The sequence below is a fragment of the Mauremys reevesii genome, linkage group 3, assembly GCF_016161935.1.
Source record: "Mauremys reevesii isolate NIE-2019 linkage group 3, ASM1616193v1, whole genome shotgun sequence".
NCBI classification, from domain to species: Eukaryota; Metazoa; Chordata; order Testudines; family Geoemydidae; genus Mauremys; species Mauremys reevesii.
In genome coordinates, this window is record NC_052625.1 from 86026328 (window position 1) to 86040066 (window position 13739).

General features: G+C 42.0%; 2 protein-coding genes and 1 long non-coding RNA gene across 20 annotated transcripts in view; 1 reads left to right on the plus strand and 2 right to left on the minus strand.

Moving 5' to 3' along the window:
* The first annotated feature begins 1513 nt into the window (after positions 1 to 1513).
* Positions 1514 to 9019, plus strand: TTLL2 (tubulin tyrosine ligase like 2). Of its 6 annotated transcripts, none has more exons than XM_039528730.1 (4): positions 5230 to 5416; positions 5766 to 5834; positions 5930 to 6061; positions 7035 to 9019. In XM_039528730.1, exons 2-4 carry the CDS (start codon positions 5777 to 5779, stop codon positions 8717 to 8719), a joined length of 1875 nt encoding a protein of 624 aa, XP_039384664.1. In that variant the 5' UTR covers positions 5230 to 5416; positions 5766 to 5776; the 3' UTR covers positions 8720 to 9019. The 6 variants fall into 6 exon arrangements, with proteins under 6 accessions (XP_039384669.1, XP_039384664.1, XP_039384667.1 ...); XM_039528733.1 differs by lacking the exon at positions 5766 to 5834 and adding an exon at positions 6291 to 6394 and having other exon boundaries at positions 7035 to 9018; XM_039528732.1 differs by lacking the exon at positions 5930 to 6061 and having other exon boundaries at positions 5231 to 5416; positions 7035 to 9018.
* Positions 2832 to 4848, minus strand: LOC120400278. The gene is made up of 4 exons (XR_005595672.1): positions 4698 to 4848; positions 3844 to 3901; positions 3592 to 3654; positions 2832 to 3107 (listed from the first exon to the last, which is right to left on the minus strand). It is a non-coding gene; the product is annotated as an uncharacterized LOC120400278 (long non-coding RNA).
* Positions 9020 to 12134: 3115 nt separating the features above from the next.
* The window catches only part of LOC120400888 (centromere protein J-like), a 124520-nt gene continuing 122915 nt past the window's right edge, over positions 12135 to 13739 (minus strand). For all 13 annotated transcript variants that reach the window (XM_039530157.1, XM_039530168.1, XM_039530166.1 and 10 more), the window contains one exon: positions 12135 to 13715. In XM_039530157.1, coding sequence (XP_039386091.1) covers positions 13526 to 13715 — 190 coding nt within the window. In that variant the 3' untranslated portion in view covers positions 12135 to 13525. The remainder of the gene's footprint in view (positions 13716 to 13739) is intronic.

Sequence of the window (13739 nt, forward strand, 5' to 3'; positions counted from 1 at the left end):
GCAGATGAGCAGGCCCCATAAGTGAGTTAGAACTGCGGTGATTTAATATAAAGTTAATAAACCGAGCCTGTGCTGTAGAACGACTTATGACATCAAAATATTGGTAGGGATCTGAGCCAGGGAGGCCTCTGTGCTCCAGAGGGAAAACAAAGTGACGGTTGGTGTCACTGTGGCATGAAGCTTCTGGCCTTCCAGAGGAACATTCCACAGGCCTTGCTTTGGTTGACTGGGTAGTAAGCAGGCGAATCATGTTTGGATGGAATGAACTGAACCAGAGGCAGGACTCACTTGGAATCACCATCCCCTCTCACCTCACGCTTGGCTGATGGCCAATCTATTATAAATGCCACCAGCAACAACTGTGTTCACCCCAGTAGGCATCTATCACTGACCCCACCTGTATGAGGTTAATGAGTGCCCATTCTGGTAGCATGCTGAGCAATCCCAATATGTACAAACTGCAGGCTTGAAGGTACTGGAAGGATAACCACTAGTCACCTGGACAGCAAACAGTTTATAAACAGACTGCCTCTAAATGCTGTGCATGATAGATGTTTATACCAGATAAATATTATGCAGGGTCACAGCTTTGCAAGGTGCTGAGCACCCCCTGAAAGCTGCTGAGTACCTCTTGTCAAATGCTGAGCTCCCTCAGTTCCCAGGCCATGGCTGAGGAGACACTGAAATGGGGAGCGAGAGAGCAGAACTGAATTAGTGGGAGGAGGGAAGCAGAGAATAGATGATGGGGACGAGGGAAGTTACCAGTTTTTCTCCCTCTGGGACCTGGTCTCACACTTTATGATCCTGTTTTCCCAGTTCAGTGCAGCTGAGATAAAAGTTTGATATGGAAGTTGGGAGCACTGATGAGAGCCCTGGCCCAGGCAGCAGCCCCTGCGGGTGGGAGGTGGGGGGAGAGGAGAGGAGAGGAGGCAAAAGGTGGGGCATCCTACTTTACCATATTACTTTCTAAATTAAACTGAATATCATTAATATTAATCATTGTCTACATACATCCAGTGACTGCAGTAAGAGTCCTACACATAAAAACCAAAGCCCATCGCAGTGCCACATGAAACCACAAAAGAGAATGAATTAAAAGCAACATAAGCTAAAGTTTGATATTACTAAGCCAAAGCTTTCATTGACTCTTATGGGAGTTTTGCCTGAGCAAGGCCAGCTGGGCTCAGTTTTGACACAGCAAGGTTGGCTGGCTTTGGCTCATGGAGATTAAAGAAGAGAAAGAGGAACCTATGGGCTGGTGACAGAAGTTGAAAGGACTCAATAAAGCACTTCGCCTACTTCCATGATGCTGTCACTCTTTGCCTTTGTATACAGGATTGCTACTTTGTGTTGCTAGGCAACAATACTTCAACCCTCTTGGCCTGCCCTTGGAGACATCCAGGCGAAAAAAACCAATCAGACAGCTGTAGCTGCTGAATCAGGCAGCCTGCAAATCCCCCTTTGGCGTTTGTGAGCATAAAGAAGGGGTTTCCTTATGTTCGTATTTGAAAATTCAAGTGCATGTTGATGTTTGCTGATTCTCTACTTAGAGCCTGGAGTGTCCTGGCCAGTATGCATTGGTAATTAGGACAATTACCATACAGAGAATGCACCTGTCCAGAAATGTAGATGTACCAGCGGGAGAGGTATGTGCACATTTTGAATTGATGAGTACAGTCATGTGTGTGTGTTAAGCACTTTCTAGTCCTTGGCCTTTCTTGTGAAAGAGGGAATTTGTACAGGAAAAAAAAATCCTGTGAAAAGGATTTCATTCCCAGCTGATGATGGAGGACACACAACAGGGGTTGAGAGCATAAGGGTTAGAAGCCTTCTTTGTTTCATACCAGATTCACAGAGATGTAATAATTCATAAGATGCTGAATTCAACTGCATTTCAACTGGCAGAGTAGGAAAAGGAAGATTTTTTTGTAAGTCTCTCTCGACTATCCTCAATAGTAACATTTTTAAATAAGAACACGGTGCCAATAAATAAATATTTAGCATGCACCTGTCCAATACATCTTTTGTCCATTGTACAATGGTTTTTACAGTATTAATTCCAACATAATGCAGCTATTTCTAGATTTGATGCCACAAGAACTCTTTTGTGCAAAGAAAATCAGTTATCTGAGCTAGCTTGGATGCCTCCTTGGAAGATACGCTTTAGTTAAACACAAGTTATTGGTACCAATATGGGGTAACAGGGTCAAATTTGATAGCCTGTGATATACAGGATGTCAGACTACTAGATGATCTGATGATCCCTTCTGGTCTTGAAATCTATGAGCCAGAAGAGCTGAGTGAATAATGGATTTTTTGATTCATTGGCAATTTCAAAAAGTTGAAAAAATTCATTTTGGGTCACACCAAAATAAAATAAAATAAAAATGGGCAAATTGAGAAGTAAAAAGAAAAACATTGTTTGAATCAAATGAAACATTTCATTTTGACCAAACCAAAACAAGTTATTTCAATTTTGACCATTTTAAAATGTTTTAGAATTTTAAAAATAAAATTAAAGAAAGTTTTGAAACAAAATCATTTCAAATTGAAATGTTCAATTTCAAAAGTGAAATTTTAAAACTGGACACCTGTACAGTAGTTGTCATTGCAATATCATCAGCATATAGTTATTTGTTACGGAGACACTGCAGCACAAGTATTTTTTATTTAAAATACAAGGAAATATATTAGCCTCTCAGATATCACTGTGTGAGAACTGTGGGCAGCTGTTAACTTTTAATGGAAAGTACAGCAAGTGCACTGTGCAAATGATTGCAAGTAGGTGGAGCTTAAAATGATTATGTTTTCATAATTTGCAAAAGAAAATTGAGCAACTCAGGCAAATTCATCTGAATGAAAGGATAAATGTACAGTTATTCACACATTTATAGGGAAAAAAGTAGTCAAATTTGTGTTCACACATTTAGCTGATCACTTGATGATAGTTCTCCTCCAGTTGTGCTTAAATTGTGTTCCTTATATCTGAAATCTTTTTATTGTTTTTGCACTCCATATACACTAGAAACTGAGTTTCCAAGGAATTTGGTGTTGATATTTGTTATGTCCAGGCTTGCAAAACACTTGTCTTTCCAGTCAACTTCCCTCTGAGTGTAAATAGCAAGAAAGGTTTTCCATTGACACAACCTGACATGAGCAAACCACTGTCAACAGCTTTATTGTTTAGGTGTTGTTAGCAGCCAATAATGAGTAATTTACAATGTGTTAGTTAAGACTCCCTGGTGGCAGCATTTACTGTGCTCAGTAGTCATATAACACAGTGCCTTTCAATGAAGGGTTGCTAGTAGCACTACTGATATGTGCATAACATACACACACACAACTAACTGCAACATTTAAACTATGACTCAGAGCTGTCAAGCTTGGGCAATTCAGTTAAATGTTATTTGGAATTTAGTATTCCTTGTCAGGGAAGCTGAGTCAGAGCCTAGAAATTTTACAGCACAAATGTTTCTTTGCAGGGCTTTTTAAATGGATGATTAATATGTATCTACAAAGGCAATTTTATAAGAGAGAGTGGAACTTTAGGGAAGAAGATGGAGGCAAGGACAATAACTAACATGTACTTACATCACTGGGGCTGCCATGGCAATGTGTGTTCTGCCTCAGCAGTGTCCACCACACTCCTGGGACCTTAAAGAGAATAGAAAATAGACAGTGGTGGGCTGCTTTCCCATGTACCCAAGTAAATCTACTTACATCACTAGGGTGCTTTAGTACCCACATGGTTCCCCTCAGTCCCATCTCCCAAGAGTGGTACATCCCCTGAGGACTCTGCCTTATGTGTAGGAGAGAGATGGGAAGGAGGAATTCCTGAGTCACCTGAAGGGGCTCAGAGGGGTGTCCTCTATCCAAACCTGGGCCTGGCTGACTTCCATCTCTGGCTCAAACACAAGAGAGAAGGAAGTTATAAATTCAGCTGCAAAACAACAGAAAAAATATTCATTTATTTATTAACTACTTTGTTTTACTATAGTGTTGAGTAACGGATTAGAAATCATGAAATGAAGAAATTCAGCCCTAGTTCATGGATCCTCAGTAGTTTCTGCTCCTGCTGGACAGAGATTCTCCTTGTCGTCTTTCAACAGGGATCACGCTATTCTTCACCTTCCCGCCACCTCCCCCCAGTCCCTCCCGCTCGTACACAGCCATTTCCCTACAGGTGGTGCCATAGGAGAAACCAGGCCTTCCTCTATGCAGGGTCCAGCCCTTGGGTCCTCCCATGACACAGCTGTCTGACTCAAACACTAACCCTGCTACTTCACTGCTTCCCGGGGCCACTTCCTGTGATGTCTGTCTCTTGTTAGGCCCTTCTTCTCAGCCTCTTGCCGTCAATCCTCTGCTGAAACCCTCCTGGGTTTTGGCCCCAGTTCCCTGTCAGGGGTACCACCTCCAGTCTCGGTTCAGATGCCTGGTCACTGGAGGGCACCACTGCTGTCCCCAGATCTCTCCCAGCCACTGCCCTGCCTGTCAGCTTTCTCCCTTGACTGACCAGCACAATCTGCCTTTGAACCTGGCTCCTTCTTCCCCACAGGCCTGGCTCTAGTCCCAAGATCTGGGCCGCAAGTCAAACCTATATGGGAGCTGGTCCTGAGTTCTCCCTAAAGTCCTAACTTGTGCTGCACACATGGCTCATGACTCATGCACCACTGCAGATAGCACCAGACCATTCATACCTGTTTCAAGTTGCAACAATGAAATTCTCTAAGGTAGACAACGGTTAAAGTTCACAAAAGAAAGATACTTAGTGTGATGAGCCGACACCACCAGTTGACAACAGCACAAGGTTCAGGTAACCAATACATATACACCGGACAAGAATGTCACTGAATGGTTTTCCCATCCTGCAAGAATTTTTTGAGGTTTTGGAATTTTTTCCCATCGTGAATTGGGGAAAAAAAGTCAAAATCTTGAATATTTTGGTGGACTGAAAAATCTGAAAAAAAAAATTCAAATCAGGTTAATTGAAACATTTAATTTCAACTATGCCTTTTCTTTTCAATTGAAAAACAGAACTTTTCAACCATTTAGATTTTTTTCCCAAAAAATATTTCAAAGCAGGAAATTTGTCAAACCAACCACTTTTGGTGAAAAGTTTCAGTTTTGACAAATTGCCATTTCCTTATAAATATTCTATCACAGGAAAGGAGGAGTGAGGGAATGCTGTGAGGTGTGACATGCATCCTAGGTTTCTATGGCGATTTAGAATGTATGGAATTTACATTCTGTGGATTGTTTCAAAAGTTGGGAGTTTAAACCTGAGGAGAAAAGATTCTCAACCTTAAAAAATATACCAAGCTGTCGGTCTGAAAACAGGTTGAGCAGACTGTATAGCTGATGTGCATGTCTTGGGAAAAATCAGACCTGTGCAGACACTAAGGCTTTGTCTTCACTGGTAAGTGAACAACAAAACTTTTGTCGTTCAGAGGTGTTAAAACAACACACACCCCGAAAGACAAAAGTTTTGTCGAGGAAAAGCGCCGGTGTGAACAGTGCTTTGTCGGCAGGAGTGCGCTCCTGCTGACAAAGCAACCGCTGCTCGTTGGGGGTGGAAGTTTTTTGTCTGCAGGAGAGAGAGAGAGATCGCCCGCTGACAAACAGCGGCTACACTGTGAACCTTTTAGCGGCACGGCTGTAGTGGCATGGCTGTGTTGCTAAAAGCGGCACAGTGTAGACAAAGCCTAAGAGTTGTGATTAGGAAAATTCCTTTCTTATTTTATTTTCTAATGTTGTTACATTCCAAGGGTAAAATTTAATGTCCGTCCCTGGAGGCCCCCATCCTGGGGATTTCAGAGTGTGGAGTGGTAAAATAGGTAAGTTCATGCTGATCTTAAGGGCATGGATTTCAATGGCAGACATGATGCCTTGTAGAACTGCTCTCCTAACTGCAGTCTTTCCTCCTTTCTAGACGTAGAGGAGCTTCTGCAGCAGGTTTGGGGGAAGGGCAGAGCACTGCCACAGAAGCAGCAATACCCCCTAAGGCAGCTATGGACTGGGATTTTGTGCCCTCCACAGACAGAAGGGGCAACAGAGCCTTCAAGTTGTACCCCATTTCTTTATATTTAGAATTAATTGGGGTATGAGTGTGTGGTGGGAGGGTGGGAAGGGGGTGTCATTTAAAAGTTAATAGTTCTGTGTTAAAGCTGCTAATTTCCCCAGGAAACTAGAAGAATTAAAATGCATTTCCAACTCAAAGGAGTTGGCATGCACCATCTACTGTGCATATTCTGAAATGGTGCATCATCTAGAGTTTACATTACTTCCTGTAGGAGATTATTTACAAACCCCAAGGAGTATTAACTCCTCTGCAGGAGGGCAATGGGGAGAAGGAACAGCATATGGAGCTCTTCAGGAAGGAGGAAAAGCTTCACTGGTAACAGCAAAGTATTAGGTAGACCAGCCAGGTGATACCAGGACTTTAGGCTGAGATCCAAAGCCCACTGAAGCCAATAGAGTCTTTCCATTAACTTCACTGGGCTTTGGATCAGGCCCTAAGATCTTGTCTACAGTGGGGTTTTCCTCAGAAAAGGGTTTGATAACATGGTGGTAAAATGTCTGAACCTTGGCTTCAAGGCAACTGTTGGGAAATATGGGTCCTAAATTACTCGTGTATGATCATTGGACTGAACAATGACATTGTAAAATAATAGATATTTGTGAATTACAAAAGCATCAGACTACTGCGCAAGCCCACTACTGCTAAGATTGGCCACTTTAAATTAAAAAGCAAAGCAAAAGAAAATATATGGACATTCAATTTTATAGAGACGGCCATGTTTCATGCTGCCTTAAAGTTTTCAGAAACCAATATTGCACATGAGGCTCGTACCATTGCTCCTTCAGCAGGAAATAAAGCTTTGGACTCCATTTTTAATTTGCAATTTGCACATTCATGGCAGAAAGAACCATGGGAGAGAGAGGGTTTGGGTATGCCGAGATGTATATGAGGTGTTTCAGCTCAATTCGTGACAATCATTTATTTATTTATTTTCCTCCTGATAATTCTTTTTCAGAAAATAAGGCCCACACAATGGCATATGACCATGATGGAGAAGACATCCTGAAGCCTCTGGTCTTCCGTCTCCACGAGAGCGTTCCTGAAGCAGTCCGTGAGGTCTTACTGGAACGTGGTTGGAGTGAATTTGATGAACAAGAGCAAGATGAAGCAGACTGGAATCTGTACTGGCAGAACTCCCCTTTCCGTATGACTGACCACCGAAGCATTAAACCATGGCAGAGGCTCAATCACTATCCAGAAACAGTGAGGATCACAAGGAAAGACTATCTGGCAAGGCATCTGAAACGCATGAAGGGAATTTATGGACCATCTCTTTATGAGTTTAGTCCAGTGGCATTCATCATGCCTAATGACTATGTCAAGTTTATAGCAGAGTACACCAAGGAGAGACAGTCACAGGGCAAAAAGCCATGCTATTGGATTTGCAAGCCTGTGGATTTGTCTCGTGGAAGGGGCATACTCATTTTCCAGGACATTAAAGACTTTGTATATGATTGCATGGTCATTGTGCAGAAGTACATTAGTAACCCTTTGCTTATTTCTGGGTACAAATCGGATCTCCGCCTCTATGTCTGTGTCACCAGTTTTTGCCCCCTTACCATTTACACTTATGATGAAGGGCTGGTGAGGTTTGCCACTGAAAAGTTTGACCTCGGTTGTCTGGACAACGTCTATGCCCATCTGACAAACACCAGCATCAATAAATTTGGCGCCTCGTACAAAAAAAATAAAGAAGGGATTGGCCGTGGCTGCAAATGGACATTCAGCAAATTCCGATCTTACCTACGCAGCCATGAGGTGGACGACCTGCTTCTGTGGCAGAGAATAAACAACATCATAATGCTGACCCTGCTTGCTATAACCCCTTCTGTTCCATTGACATCCAATTGCTTTGAGCTCTTTGGGTTCGACATTCTGATAGATGACACATTCAAACCATGGCTTTTAGAAGTAAACTACAGCCCAGCCTTGCGCCTAGACTGTTCCATTGACACAACAGTGAAAAAAAGACTTCTCCATGATATCATTGAATTGCTAAATTATAAGCAAACTGACACCTTGAGAGACAACAAAGGGCCTGGCACTAAAGCTTCATATGCTGGTAGAACACATATCCCCTTGAGGACACAGGGTGAAAATGCAACAGATGATGCTCCCAATTTCCTTGCTTCTAGGCAGGAGAGTGAATGGACTGCCACTTCTGCAGTGCAGTCTCTCTTGGAGGTTGCAGGAGGTTCATTTAAGAAGGAGGCCATAGTGATGGGGAAAATGGCCAGAACACATCCAAGGAAAACACTAACCTCACAGCTCCGGGAAAGGATGAACAGGCCGAAAACATCTTCACAATCAAAGGCGGCGTCTAAAAGCAAACAGCTGCCAGGCGCTAGACACCCTGCACATGCATCTGTCCAAGTCACCCACTGGTTGCCTACCACTGAGTTATGTAACTACAAATTAACTATTCCTCCATATTTTCTCTCCACTAAAGACAAAAGGCCCTTCCCTCGAGTAGGTGATTTTGTCCTTATATTTCCTTTCAACGATGCTGCACTTGAAGCCTCCAGAAATGGAATAGATGTAAAAAGCATCGTACAAGAAATACACAAGTTAATGAACAAACAGTTGCCCCCAGGACAGCAGAAAGTAAAGAAGAGAAAAGATTATTTAACTTTTAGATAACTCAGTGGATGTTAGGCTATAAGCTGCCACACAATGAAAGAGGAAGACAATAACCAGATATGAATGGTGCTATTGACACATCTTAGCTGGTGGCTTAGTTTGAAGATGGTGGGTATGTGCGGAAGTTATCTCAGAAATAGGGATCTTGCAAAAACACACACAATTTGAAAATGTCTCTTGTGATTTAACAATGATACTAGGCAATTATTTTGTTAAATAAAAGGATGAATTGCATAATTAATTCATACAGTTTTCTTCTGCCTCTGAAACAGTTCCAAAATGGAAATATAAAGTTGTATATTCTTTCAAAAGCTTTAAAAATGTCAATCTTTGCTTTTGTTTATGAGTCATTTATTAAGTCCTACCCTTCCTTGCCAATAGCTTTTCTTTTCCTGCCTGGGAGGTTTTATAACTATGACATGTTGGTTAGTTTACCCCCTGAAGCATGCAACTTGGATATCCATGTCCCATAGTTTACAGTGTTATTAATGGTCATAAAACTATCAAGTCTCCTTAAGAATTCAGTACACGATCTCATACACTGAGGTTTTGGGCAGTCACAGCTGCAAACTGACTACATGGTGTGTGAAGAAATGCCATCCAAACAGAATTACGTTCATTTTATTGAAAAATGGGTTTCTGCAGAAATGCTTAGGAAATGTAATTTCAAAAATATCCTACATGCTGTTCCAGACTGGTTTTCAAACCTACTTCTCAAATACTAAACAAAGACTCCCCAACAGTCTTTGTGAGGTAGAAAATATTATAATGAAGACTCCCACAGCAACAGAGGAATTTAATATTGGAGCTGCGATGAAACCGCCAAGTGCCATTTCTGGATCACCAGATAAAATCTCTCCCACAGACACAAGACATTATACACCTGATGGGGCCTTACTAATGTTAAACAGTTACTCAGCTTTGCTATGCCATAATTATGCAGCCTTACATCAGACTGCTGGTTTAACACTTTTTGCGCAATAAACTGAGTAGGGCGAAAGCCCCCCCACAACACTGAATTGACACATTTGAGCTCCTTGTGCATCTCTACTGCCACCAACTGTCCGTCTGTCAGTAACTGCATCTGCTTGATCTACAGAAGCACATTCTCATTTTGTTCCAAACATTAGGCAAAATTCTGACTGCCATGGCATCTAAGTCTGATGCCAGAAAATCTGTGCGTAACAAAGAATTGAGGTGTTGCAACTGTATTCTATCTCCCTACAAAGTCACCCCTTACAGCTTCTATAATAAGAATCACAGAGGGATGTTTTGGGGTTGGCAAGACACTGATCCTGCAAATGGAGTATGCAGCCACACTGATACAGGTTATCTGTGCTCTGAGAAGGAATCATCTGTGGCTGGGAAAGGCCATTGTCAGTCGGAATACAGGGCAGAGGGGTTTTGCAGCATGAAGGATTAGAGAAGAGAGGGGTGTGAGGAAGAGGTAGGGAGCTGTCTTTTTGTATTAAGAATAACCAAATCAGGGCTCATTTTTACTATGTTTTTATTTCCATTGAAGGTGTTCTGGTTATGGCATGAGCTACATAGCTCTTGTGATTTATGCCATCACCTTCTCCCTCTCTCTGAGAGAAAACTTGTCTTGTGCTATTTATTTTGATGGTTCCTTTGCTTTTATACTATTCAGCCTCTCCTGAGGCTTGCTTTCTAGCACCCCAGGTCAGACAACAAAATTACCATTAAATATTTGTTTCTGCTCTCACCCCAAATGGTTCTACCATGGGCAATTACAGCTGTAAAGAGTTCTACTAGCTAGGCTCTGGTTTGCCACTACCCCAGGCAGTATGGTGCCAGGCTCCTGGGAGCACTAGCGAAATGATTTGGGGTGTGGTATCATTAACATGCACAGGACATGCAGCTTTAAATCCACCAGACCCAGATGGCGCAGTGTCCACTTTCCTAGTGCCTGGCCAGGCCAGGGACTTAGAGCGAGTTGCCTGAGACTCAGTCTAGATAAGACATAGGTGGATACTAGTGGGTTGGAACCTGGGGATACAACAGAAGTAGTTCCTGCCCTGTGCCCGAAAGAGATTTTGCTTATCTTTTCTCCAAGATGTTTGCAATTTGGGGGTGCTACGGTGAAGCTTTTGGCCCAGAGAACCTTTTTCCTGCATATGGTAAGTAGTGTTCAAATTATGGGGAAAAAATAGGGGGTGGCTTTAATGTAACCAGTAGTGAGAAGTAAGGGGGAGTCATCAGACAGAAGTGAGGTAACCACTAAAAGTAGTATGGGGGGGCCTGCCCCTCCCCAGCCCCACCATAATTCAAGCACAGCTGGTAAGACATTCGTGACATTTTATTTTGGATCAAGAGCCTGCCAAGGCAATCCCGTACGTTTGTGATGTTCATGGGGATTACTGCAATGTATGTTTCATCCACATGAGCCTCTGCATGAAGGCCACGTGGCAGTTTTGGTAGTGGACAAGGCAACTATATAACTATTAGACGGGTATGACTCAGAGGAAACACTTTACACCAGTTCTTTGATGACTTTACTGTTGTCACTTTTACTTCTGGGTCCAATTCAAGGTGCTGACTTTGATCTGTAAAGCCCTACAGGACATAGCTTAGATTAGAGCCTGGTTACTTGAGAAGTTGCCTCTCCTCATGTACCACCGTGTAAATGTCTTTATGTCACGTACAGAGTTTACTATTCCCCATGGCACATTTAAATAAGAACAGTCATATAACAGTACAGTGCCCCCAGCATCTAACAGTAGCCAACACAAACAACCCCAGATGACACCCTCGGAGAAAGCCTGGGTAAACAGACCTTACAATGTGCCCTTAAAGGCAACTGATTCAGGCTGTCAGATCTCTCCACTGTGAATGCTCTGCAGCCCTTCTTATAGGGGCCTGCCCAGCCCTGATTGACTGCTCCTCGCAGCCCTTCTTTGATTGGCGCCCTAGGGCTCTATTAACCCCGTAGAGCCCAGTGTGGGGCAGGCACCCCATCACAGGATTATAATTAATGGTGCAAACAAGCAGATTTCTAGATACTTAATCATGATTTAAAGATAAAAGTGACATGCAAAAACCACCAAACATTTCCTCAATACCCGTAAATGAGCACAAATCAGCTGCTTCATTGACGATCAGTAAACTTTTTTAAAAACAGTATTCTTAGGAATAAGCTTGATGTTTCTCATTTGCAGATGCAAACGCCATGTCTATTTTCCTAACCTGACTGAATGCAGTTTTCAATGACAGCTTTGCTGTGATGGTTATTTGGGACAAACCACTTAGCCTCGTTTCAGCCTTTATGTAGCAGCAAGAAGTATTACCCTGTAACAAAGGACATGGAATAGAATGGTCTCTTTCAAGAGATCTTTTTGGATTTCTTTAATAAGCTGCCTTTCGTAAGCTATGTAGAAATGAATTAAAGATTACGATAGTGAAAAGCACACCATACTAAATAGTTTATTTTACACATAGGGAGTAAAAGAAATAAAAATACAACTATGTTACCACACCCGAATCACATTACAATGTATTCATCATCAAATGCTTAGAAAAGAGTAATTACATTTATACACACTGTCATCTGTGATCAATATTAATGGGAAATAACTTGTTTCATACTCTTTCTGTCTAGTCAGACTACATCTTCCAGATTGCACAGTAATTTGAATGCAAATTTGTTTGTATTCTGAGCTGCAAAAAACAAAACAGAAAAATGAACAATTGCATAATCTTGCAGTTATTTAACACTTGCATGTGAGGAAAGAATAAAGGTAGATTGCTAGGAGTCTGCATGAGTTTACACATGTATTTTGGGTGCTGGAGTAAAAAGAAATTAAATAATGCTAGAGAGAGAGACAGAGACAATCAACAAGAAATATTTTTAACATTAAAGACTTCCGTCCAGATCTTCATGGAGTGTAAATCAACATGGCTCTATTGAAGTCTGAGGAGCTGGACCATGGTCTTTAGATTTTTACTTAATAAACTACGTTCACATTAATGATTTTGTTTAATGCAGCATGTCTGGGTGGATCTACCATGCTGAATAATAAAAACAATATTTTTTACATTTATATGGTGTCTTTCCAAAGGATCTCAAAGTGTCTTACAGCTATGTGGTATACATACAACACCACTGAAATGCAGCCATTTCTGGGGTAGACAGAGGTGCCAATTAGCACCTGAGTAAGGGGAAGGGAAATTTTGGGCAAGGTCATCAGGCAAACACCTGGTGGAAAGGAAAGTACCATGGGTTGGTTAATGTCTATTCAGGGCAGACGTGAGTGCAGTTTTAGAAGCTTCGTTCAAGAAACACCCACCCAGAAAGCTGTAGTTTAACTAAAATTCAGTGAATGCAAGTAAAATTCAATTCTACATATCTACTTGGAACGTGACCTTATGGTCCATGTGACAAAGTGGACCATATCATATCATATGCTTATCATATCTAGGCATATCATATCATATGCTTAGTCTCCTAGTCCATCCCCTTCTTCCTTACACCCGGTGGGAAGAAGTGAAATGTTCTCCACAGTGCAATTTCTGGTTTTCCTTGAGACGCATGGCATTCATTTATGATTTTAGAGAACACGACTTGTTATGAGCCTGATCCTTAATTGACTTTGAGAGGAGTTGTGGGTGCTCAGTCAGGCCGTAATTCTTTCAAGGAACAGAAAGGCAGGCAAAGGGACAAGGAACAAAACACATCAGACTTGTGCACTTCCAGGGGATACAGATATCTACACTGTAAAATAATAACCAATCTCAGCCAGAAACTGGCTTGAACAACCTACATACAACACTGCGCCTAGAGCAGATGAATCACTTCTTATTGAGGATGATGTTGCCCTCTTCGTCTTTGATTCGAACCCGTCCAGAGGAATACTTTGTTTCCTGTTGGCCACTGGAGTACACAGTCTTTATAGTGCCATCGGGGTACTCCCTCCTCTTGAACTGTGACGTGTGAATCTCCTTCTGCCCATTACTGAACATCACCATTTTATCACCGTTCCTGAAAAAAATGACAATCGATAAA

Excerpts from the sequence above, each read along its gene's own strand:
- TTLL2 (XM_039528730.1), top strand. The coding sequence starts at position 5,777 with ATGTCCGTCCCTGGAGGCCCCCATCCTGGGGATTTCAGAGTGTGGAGT. Across the intron at positions 5,835-5,929 it reads AGTGTGGAGTGGTAAAATAG|ACGTAGAGGAGCTTCTGCAG; the intron begins GTAAGTTCATGC and ends CCTCCTTTCTAG. Across the intron at positions 6,062-7,034 it reads AGGGGCAACAGAGCCTTCAA|AAAATAAGGCCCACACAATG; the intron begins GTTGTACCCCAT and ends ATTCTTTTTCAG.